General features: G+C 40.1%; 1 protein-coding gene across 1 annotated transcript; it reads left to right on the forward strand.

Annotated features, from left to right (window-relative positions):
* The first annotated feature begins 1,341 nt into the window (after positions 1 to 1,341).
* smyd5 (SMYD family member 5) lies at positions 1,342 to 9,512 on the forward strand. Its single transcript, XM_069694201.1, has 13 exons — positions 1,342 to 1,454; positions 3,090 to 3,198; positions 3,487 to 3,626; positions 4,623 to 4,744; positions 4,826 to 4,895; positions 5,220 to 5,324; positions 5,566 to 5,628; positions 6,117 to 6,187; positions 6,296 to 6,402; positions 6,604 to 6,660; positions 6,771 to 6,865; positions 7,356 to 7,426; positions 7,922 to 9,512. Exons 1-13 carry the CDS (start codon positions 1,362 to 1,364, stop codon positions 8,067 to 8,069), a joined length of 1,251 nt encoding a protein of 416 aa, XP_069550302.1. The 5' UTR covers positions 1,342 to 1,361; the 3' UTR covers positions 8,070 to 9,512.
* Positions 9,513 to 10,126: the final 614 nt, after the last annotated feature.

The raw sequence follows: 10,126 nt of genomic DNA on the forward strand, positions 1-10,126 counted from the left end.
ATTTGCATTTCTCTTAATGGTAATGACAGTATTTTTTCAAAGATATATTGTATTTGATGAGAAGAACTGTGTCCTCCGATGGCAAAAAAAACAAAACAACTCATCCAAATTTCAACAAATATAAAGACATTTACCAAATCAGCCTTCTACCACCTTAAAAACATAGAAAAAAAAGTATAAAGGATTTCTCTTTCAACAAGATGCATAAAAATGTATCCATGCATTTTTTTTTTTCAGCCCTACAGACTGTTGTAATGAAGTCCTCACTGGACTGAGAAAATAGTACACATTTACCAGACAACTGCAGTACATCCAAAATAATGCTGAGTAAACACTAACATCAAGGAAGTGGAGCACATTGTACCGGTCTTAAAATCAGTGCACTGGCTCCCTGGGTTACAAATCACCCAGACCCCTCAGGAAGTCTGGTTTAGGTTTGAAACCAAGCGAGGGGAAGCAGCTTGTGGTTTCCTGAGCACCTGAGGTCTACTAAAACTGCCAGCTCATTTATATCAGGACTTAAAACATTATCATATGCTGTGATTTTCCAATAAATTAAACATGTAACTTATTTTTAATATCTTAACTATTTATTTGCATGTTGTTGTGTTTGTGACTGTTTTAATTGTTTTGCAAATGCAATTTTGCCATCTTGTTTTTGATGCCTCGGTAAAGCCCTTTGAATTTTCCTTGTGTCTGAATGGTGTTGTATAAACAAACTTGCACTGTCTGCCATATTTGCAAGACACTATATTCATTTTTCACATAACCTACAGTAACCTCTAAAAGATTCCTCCAGCTCCGCTGTCACAAGGACAGATACAGGAGATCATTCCTGCCGACCGCAATTAGACTGTACCTCTGGCAAAATCCATCACAGTACAATAACACTGTTGACTGTGTTTCTTGGTTTGTTTGTATATAATATATATGTTAACTGTGTTTCTTGGTTTGTTGTATATAATATATATAGATATATAATGTACTGTATACACTGCGCATTTTATATTTTATATTTTTTACTGCTATTTACTCTATTTTATTGCTTTTCTATTATTCTATTATTCTATTCTATTCTATTCTATTCTATTCTATTCTATTCTATTCTATTCTATTCTATTCTATTATTTTATTCTATTATTTATATTATTATCTTATTGCTTCTGTATGCTGCTGTAGCGAAACAAATTTCCCCTCGGGGATTAATAAAGTAAATACCTACCTCCCTAAAACAACTTTCAGCAGTGAACCCTCTGCAGGATCCGCCGCAGTCCTCCTGGTCCACCGCCAGAGGTCGCAGCAGCCCGTCTCACAGATAACACGTCAGTGTCGGAGTTGAAAGTTGAAAGGGCGTTACGAACATGGCTGCTCCCCTGGATGACATGTTTTCCTTCTGCGAGGACCCCGGCAAAGTTGCCAGCGGCGTGGATGTCCGATTTATTGACAACGTCAAGGTGAGACTGACTGCGGTGTGTCGGACTAAACGGATTCGGACAAAATGCGCGTCTTCACGTCGCTTTAAATCAGCGTGCCGGCTGTCGGCGTGGATCACAGCACACTTTGACTGCTGCAGGGCGCACAGGGATGAAGCCAAATGAATGACCAAACCTACCACAGAGCTTCAGACTCGTGTCTTTAGTTCATCTATTTTTTTATTTTATTTTTATTTTAACAGTGAGCGCTACGTGTGCACTGCAGATCTCAGCGACTTTAAAGCTGTAAATCTGACCACAACAAGACCACAGCTGAGTGATGATTCTCCTAAAACATAAAAAGAGAGACACGTTTAAAAAAAAAAAAAAAAAAGCCACGTGCAGTCATCAAATCAATAATTGCTCAACATATACAAACATGAAGTTCCTGCTGTTAAAAATATTCCGACCAAAGCCCATCGGTTTTTGTGTGCTGATCTGAAGATGGTCTGGTGAGGAGTTTATTTTGTGGTCACTTTGTGTTTGATGTTCATTTACTTTTTATTTGTCTTGCGCTTGTGTCGTTTTTTTTTTTTTGAGCACCACGTGCTTCGTTTTGCATCTCTTGTTTTTTTTGTTTTTTTTGTGTGTGTTACACCACGTTGTATTCGTTTAGTCTCATTCTGCGTCTCCCGATTGTTTGTTTTCTGGCAGCTTTTACTCCAGTTCACTGTTTGATTTATTACTTTCAGAAGAAAAAAAAATAATAACTTGAGGGCGCTGGAAGAAAACTCGATCACATTATTTCACAAATAAATCACATTTCTACCATTTTGAAGTTCACCTTTTTGTAAGAAAAGTTGTAAAAGCAGAAGGAATATTTTCTAGATTTTATAATGGAAAATCCCCATTGAACACCGTCTCAATACACTTTTGTGTCTCACTCTGGTTCATGTTGCATCACCGTGTCTGTTTTGTATATCATTTTGATTATTCGGTGTCTGTTTTGTATATCATTTTGATTATTCGGTGTCTGTTTTGTATATCATTTTGATTTTTCTGTGTCCCATTTAGCATTTCTTTGTCGCTGTTTGTTTTCTGTCAGCTTTTGTCATGTTCACTAGTTGATTCATTGCTTTCAGGGAAAAAAAAATTACAATTTGATGGTCCTGATAGAAAACCACATCACATATTTTCACACAAAAATCACATTCATATTTTCTTCCTTTTTTTTAAAGGCAACATTTGCAAGAAAAGTTGTAAAATACAACAAGCTTATTTACTCAGTCATCTGATAGTTATTCTTTTGATCTGTATGTATTGATACTGTTCTGTCAGACTAAGAAGCCGAACGACAAAGATGTTCAATTTATGCTAAGATAAAAGCAGCAAATCCTCCTATTGAGGAAACTGCAATTAAGTATTTGGAACATTTACTTGACAAATAGTTTAAACAGAATGTTCCTGTTAGTGAACCCACTGTTTAATTCGCTTATCTTTCAGCTCTCACTGTGATCTTTAAGCTCATCTTACTACATTTTCATCTATGAGGAGCTTTTAAGCGTCTTTCTTTCTTTTCAGTAGACTACGTGCTCTAGTAATTGTGCTGTAGTTGTGTTTAAGCGAATCCCTCTGTGACGGAGAACAACGGTAACAGTTTGTTGTTTCACGTTTCAGGGTAAAGGTCTATTCGCCAAAAAGAGCATCAAGAAGGGAGACGCCATCTTCATCGAGCGGCCTCTCGTCTCTGCTCAGTTCCTCTGGAATGCTTTGTATAAATATAAAGGTGAGACGTCAAATGCGTGTTGACTGTATTTAAATACGACAACACGTGTGAATGAAGTAACTGAAAGTGCCTTTAGGACTTTGTACCTGACTTTAACATTGTTCAAGTTGCATCGTTTTACAAAGACTAAGACTGAAGTTGCATTAATAATATGTAAGCATCGGGACACGGACTTGGTTCACACTTCATAAATCTGAGTTTTAGGAGGAGAATGAAACTTTAATATCTCCAAGGTCTGCAGCGATGTTTTGCCTGTGCTCATCTGCTGTGCTCTCGCACCTTCGCCAGCCTGTGAGTACTGCCTACGCGCTCTGGAGACTGCAGAGGAGAATGCGAGGAGACTCAGCGGCATCCCCGGACTCAGCCTTCCTCACCCCGAGCTCTGCCGTGTTCGACCGGAGCTGCACCAGGCCTGCCCTCAATGTCAGGCAAGTCTGATCAGGACTTAAGTTGGTGCTTGAAGGTTTAAACTTTGTTTATTATTCATTTTTCTCTCAATAAAAAATAAATAAATAAATAAAAAATATAACCTTAGAGAAAGTCATCAGATCAATATGAGACACTGATTTGGAGCTGGCGGCGGTCAGTGAGGAACTTGACGGTATTTGTGGTGGACGGCACAACAAGCTGTTCGATTTTTAGAGACCAGGACTGATACTGTTGATCAATAAGCCAATCTATCTGTCTAGTTTTTATTGAACACAGAGACCTGCAGTAGTTTCTCACTTAGTACGTGTATTATTACTTATCTATGGCGCAAACAAGCTGAGTTTGAACTATGTCAAAGTGAATTGCATATAATTTCATGGCTTTCTGCTTTAGGTTCCTGAAGCTGTACAACACACTTACAAAGCTCATTCCTCTTTCATTATAACCTGCACAGTTTGCAGATTCATCTCCTACTTTTCAGAATGGATGATGATGTTCCTGAAATGGTTTATATTTTTTAATATCTTTAGAAATTGCTCCATTACATTTCTCTACTTTGGAAAATTCTAATATTTTTTTTGGCTTTCCCGATTTGTCCAAAAGAAACTTGGAGTCACAAATGGGGCTTGAAAAAAAAAAAAAAAGTGGTCCGTGTTAAATTTGTCTGCTGACTCATCACAAACCTGGAAGAACAATGATTTGAAAATCAAAAACCAGCCCAACAAAAATCTATACACAATTATATATTTCATAGATGTTTGAGCACTAGTGCATTACTTTATAAATTCTTTTGACTGAATAATAAACCACAGTCAATTCCCTGCTCATAGTGTTGCTGAAGTGGCTGTTGCAGATGTGTAATATCCAATTAATGGGGAAGGAACTGTGTTATATGGAGTGAAGATTATTTCTTTTATCACTTCCAATGATTTACACCATTGTTTTGAAGCATTTCCAGTGTTTTATGACCTGTGTGAACCCGGCTCTCCCTGCAGGTGATGTACTGTGGCAGCGAGTGTCGACAAGCAGCTGCAGATCAGTACCATCGAGCTCTGTGTGTGGGTCCTTCTCATGATGATCCTGACCACCCTACGAACAAGCTCAAAGACGCATGGAGGTGAGAGAGCGTTTTACCCTCTCCAAGGTGCTGATCTTTATTTAGACATTTTATGAAATGCAGATTCTTGTCTTCTTTTAGGAGTATGCATTATCCTCCGGAGACCTCCAGCATCATGCTTATGGCCAGAATGGTCTCTATGGTCAAACAGGTGAGTCTCTCTGATTACTTTTATCTCCCGAGACTTATTGGTGGAAAATGTTTTGCTGGATGCTAATTGTTCAGTGTGAACACCGGGCCTAAACGTCATACAGTAAAATATGTGCGCTTGGTGTTGAAGGATGTAAGTCACATATGTGCAGATACCATCAGTAATTTGGTTTGACTCAGTTGTTCCTCTCTTTTTTTAAAAAAAAAACACGTATTATCCTTCGCAACAAGCGGTGAAACATTCGGTGCGTGCAACAGAGAAATGCTGCTATTCACCAATGCAACTCACTGTAATAAGTGACACGATATCATTGATGTTGTCCAGGCCAAAGATAAAGCACACTGGCAGAAGCTGTTTTCTCACTTCTGCAGCCGGACAGCGAACGAGGAAGAGGAGATCGCCCATAAGCTCCTGGGAGAGAAGTTCAGAGTGAGTAGCCTTCATCTTCTTCCTGCTGCAGATATAAGGTTGTTGAGGTGAAAATGTCTCTTCAAAGACCGTATCATGCTCTCGTGGCCATCGCAGTTCTTCACACCTCGATAAGCAAAGCATGCCAAGGTGTCGCTCTCCCCTGAGACAGTTTCTCGTCCCACTGTGGCCACCTTTGCTTCAGAAGTATATTTTCTGTTGTGTAAAATGGCTTTTTTTTTTTTTTTATTTGTTTTTGCAGGGGCAGTTAGCCTTGTTACACAGCCTTTTTACAGAAGCACTTTATGATGACCATCTCAGCCGGGTAAGAGTGTTTCTTCATGTTTTCAGTCCACTGGCTTGTTCAGCTCATTTTTGCCAAATGCTGCGCAGCTGCCAAAAAATACCCCCAAAATATGTTTTTTCTCCTCAGGACAGTTAATTACGGCAGCTCACAGGTGAACTTTGAGCCGACGGTTCTGATTTCATTTGGCCTTCTCTGCGTCCTGAATGTCATCCTGCCTGATGAATCATTTTTTGTATAAATGTCAGTGAAACGTTAGTTGTGTCATGCTGACAGCAAACAATGTGTCACATTTAAAAAGGGGATGCCAGGTGTTTTTTTTTTATTTCGGGCATGTTTGCTTGAAAATGTAATTATTGTGCTGATATGACTGAAAAGTGAATTTAAGTAACTCCTTCTAGCTCAAGTGACGTTGAAGCTGACCTTAATGTCTCTCCTCAGTAAAATAGGGGTTAAATTAAATTGAAAATCTCCCTGTATGGCTCATCAAAGGTGTAACTGTATTGCAGTGGTTTGTTCCTGAGGGTTTCCGCTCTCTGTTTGCTTTGGTGGGAACCAACGGACAAGGTATCGGCACCAGGTAAACACCTGCCTCTGTTGTTCTTCACTTCAACTTTCAACAGGCCCAACTCTGGATCTCAGCTTCAATAATTCTCCTTCTTTGTGCTCTACTTTCATTTAATTGTAGCTCTTTGAGCCAGTGGGTTCATGCCTGCGATGCACTTGAGCTTCCTGCCCAGCAGAGGGAGCATTTGGACTCTTTTATCGACCAGCTGTACAAGGACATAGAGAAAGGTCACAGTTTTATCTCAGTCTTGCAGCAAATTATTTTTGTCTCAACTGAGCAGATTTGCGGCGGTCATATTGTTTGAGTGAGTGTTCATTATTGTGTGTGTTGTAGTTCTGACCAATGAACATGCTGCGATTATTATGTAACCTGTGCGCAGATCCCAACAAAGGTCAGAAATGTCCATAATTTGTGACTTTTTTCTGCAGAAACGGGAGACTTTCTTAACTGTGAGGGCTCTGGACTTTTTCTGCTTCAAAGCTCATGTAAGTGCAGATGATGTGTCTGTTACGAGCACTTCTGTTACTCTGGTTAAAAGGCCGTCTGGTGACCTCATTTTTGCCTCTTTGACCCCCCCCCCTCCTCCCCCGCGCAGGTAACCACAGCTGCATACCCAACGCAGAGGCGTCCTTCCCCAGTAACAATTTCCTGCTTCACCTCAGTGCCCTTAGTGACATCAACCCTGGAGAGGTCAGCTGACATGCCTGGGTGTGGAGTGATAAATTTTGGCCTGGGATAGACGGGACGGAACATCCCTCTCTAGCTTTGTGTGCTCCCTTGTCAGACGGTATTAGAAAGCTGAGACTTTCAGGATTGGAGTGGGTTTGTCAAGCTGTCAGAAAGATTGAGAAGCCTTGCATCCGTGCGGCACAGTAATGTCACAGCAGCCGCGCTACTTTCCCGGCAAAGCTTTCTCCTTTGAATGTCAGACAAGACAGAAGTGCTTTGTACAACGTTTCACTAGCAGAGCGACTGAAGGACAGAGCAGCTTCCTGCATGCGGGAACAAAGACATTTGGAAAAAAAAAACCCCCAAAAAACACATTTCTGTCATATGAAAAGTAGCAGTGCTCGTAGTATGCTTGTGGGATTTAAGTGTAAATGTTAAGGCTGAATATCTTCATGTTATTGATGTCGGGCTTCTTCAGCCAGTTCAAGTTTGCGTTTTCTTCCATTTTCAGGAGATCTGCATCAGTTATTTGGACTGCTGTCAGCGGGACCGAAGCCGACACAGCAGACACAAAATACTGAGGTAATCCCTCGGATGATTCACTCGAACAGGGGTCATAGTGTTATGAATTTCATCCGGATCAATAAAAAGCTTTCCAGGCAATAATGGCCAGTCTTAAGGCCGAGATGCTACGGGGTCTGATGACTACTCCTGCGCTCGCGCTCGTCATTGATTGACACCTTCGAATTACACCCCATACTCTGGAAAGGCAGGGGAAGTTTGTTAAACAAGTCTCTGAGAGGCATAACGTTTTTAGTGCATCCTGCGATTATTGTCGGGGCTGAGAAGGTGCAGTTTCACCACCAGGCTGCTGGTGCGAGCTCTTTTGGGACCATATCACACCAGCTGATTAAAAGTATTAATTGCACCACAAGCATTAATTGCAGTGTTTAACAGCCCAAAAGCGACGGCTGCGAAGCACCAGACTTTTGTAACGCCGCCGCGCAGAATTCTTGTAATTAATTTAGCTCTTGTTAGAGGTGCAACAATGTGACTGGCTGAACATTTTCTTCCCAGGGAGAACTACCTGTTCGTCTGCTCGTGTCCAAAGTGTGTCTCCCAGATGGAGGAGCTGGATGTGACTTCTGAGGAGGAAGAGGAGGAAGAAGGCGAGGCAGAAGGTGAAACAGAGGGGGAGATGGAAGATGAGATGACAGATGTCTGATGAAAGACTTGCCCATGTTGTTCTCAGCCGTTCCCATTGCTGCCTCCTCGCTAAGCAACCATGAAGCCCAGAAGAATAAAGACCAGTTCAGACCATGAGCTGCATTTCACCTGAAAACGAGTGAAACAACATCCTGTTAGCAATCCATTTAACTCAGTCTTTGTCTTAGAGATCAGTCACAGACAGCTGATGACGTACATGTATGCGTGTCAGCATTAGGGCAGTGATATGTTTTGATTGTTTTGGCTTTACTTCAGCACACTGGAGGTTTGAAAACAAAGACTCCCACTTGAGCAACAACTTTTCTGGGTCTTTTGGTGGGTCTTTTAGTGGGGAGTGGAAAAGGGCAGAAAATTCACCTTTCAAAACAACCTGACCCAAAGCCTAATATTCACTCTCCTTTTGAGAGAAACATAATGAAACATTTAGCAGCTAATCGGCTAACTGTGTTCGTCTTTCATTTGGTGCTGTTCAAATACGGTTCATTACTTCTATCAGCCTTTTCTTTTTTACTGTAAACATCTGTTTGCTGTTGAAAATGACACATGCGAGTCAAAACGGTAAATCTGTTCCCTGAACTGCCAAAAACAATGAGCTTAAACTACAGATCATCCTTTGTGGTGACTGTAACTCATACTGCAGGTGGCCCGTTGTGAGTAATGTCATTCACTGTTAAAATATACAACAATAATTAGAGCTGCTTTAAAGCTAAAAGTCAGCACTTTATTCTCATAGTTATAGTGTTGTTTGAAATCCAATGTGCAAGAGTAGAAAGCCAAAACAAAATCTGTCATAATGCAGACTGCACTGTGTTTGACCTCCAGGTTCACTGCTTTTAATACAACTCGTAGGATGAGTCATAATTTCTTGTTCCTAACGACTCTTAAAGAAAGCGAAGTGATTCGGAAACGGTCAGCGTGTTCTCAGGTGTTTTTGCTTTACTTATAAGAAGTTTCTTACATGACTATGCATACTGGGTGGAAGGAGCTTTTAATTTATATTCCATTATAGTTACAGTCTTGTCATATGGGAGGCATCCAGCCAGTGAAATATAGTTTGGTTTCCATACATGATGATCTAAACCATACTTAATGTATTATGGAGACCTTGAGTGGAAAATTGTTCTGTCAGTAACTGTTTGCCCTTTGTTGAGAACTGTATTTCAAACCGTGGTTCCACATGAGTAAAACTGCTGGTGCTGCCCCACATGAATCAATATTACAACAATGACTGTAATCACAAATCCCAACATTTTCTGTTACCCAACAAAGATTGGAAATATTGAATGACTGATCCCAAATTTTTTTCTCTGTTGGCATTCAGCTCAGTGGCACAGGAGAGCACGGCTTTGTAAGTCACATGTAAAACTTAAATATAACAGCAGCGAACAGAAGCCTAGCAGTTGTCATTTTTACTACTCTGGCATAAACCATTGAAATTGGATGTGTCTTGTGTTATTTATCGGGTTTACACACCTCTGGCCTTTGCTATGGAAGATTGTACTGGTAAAATATTTGGTTAGTCCTTGCATATTAACCACAAATCCTCGTCAAATTGTCTCTTTTAAAGGGGGGTTGGGTCTTCAATAATTATATTTTTCTGGCTTTCACTTTCCACACAGTCTCTTGCTTGAGCCACATGAATAACCTACATTAGATCCTATTTTATATTATTTTTATTTTCCATATTTACACGTTTCTTTTCGACAAATCCTATCAAATTACCTAAACCAAGAGTTAATTCTGAGGGCTTCATGTTCACATTGTGATTTTGTTGATTTTTCTGTGCCATAGATCTCCATTTTTAACTTGTGTTTTTAAAAAAAATTTTTTTATGGGATTTGTCAACAAGAAGTTAAGAGAACAAAAGAAAAATATAAAAATTACGTTATCAACTTATCCTTTATTTGTAGGTGGATTTAATTTGGTATACTGCTGCCGATGGCAGCGAGTCGTGTGTCAATGTGAACTCACTCTTCACAGGTCTAATGGGTGCTAGGATACATTGGATAAGAGTGAGTCTATAGCAATAGTGTCTTTACAAAGTTATTCACAATC

This window comes from Brachyistius frenatus, unplaced genomic scaffold, assembly GCF_029030835.1.
Source record: "Brachyistius frenatus isolate BFR_SWC_R1_liver_20210118 unplaced genomic scaffold, ASM2903083v1 Contig_17, whole genome shotgun sequence".
NCBI classification, from domain to species: Eukaryota; Metazoa; Chordata; class Actinopteri; family Embiotocidae; genus Brachyistius; species Brachyistius frenatus.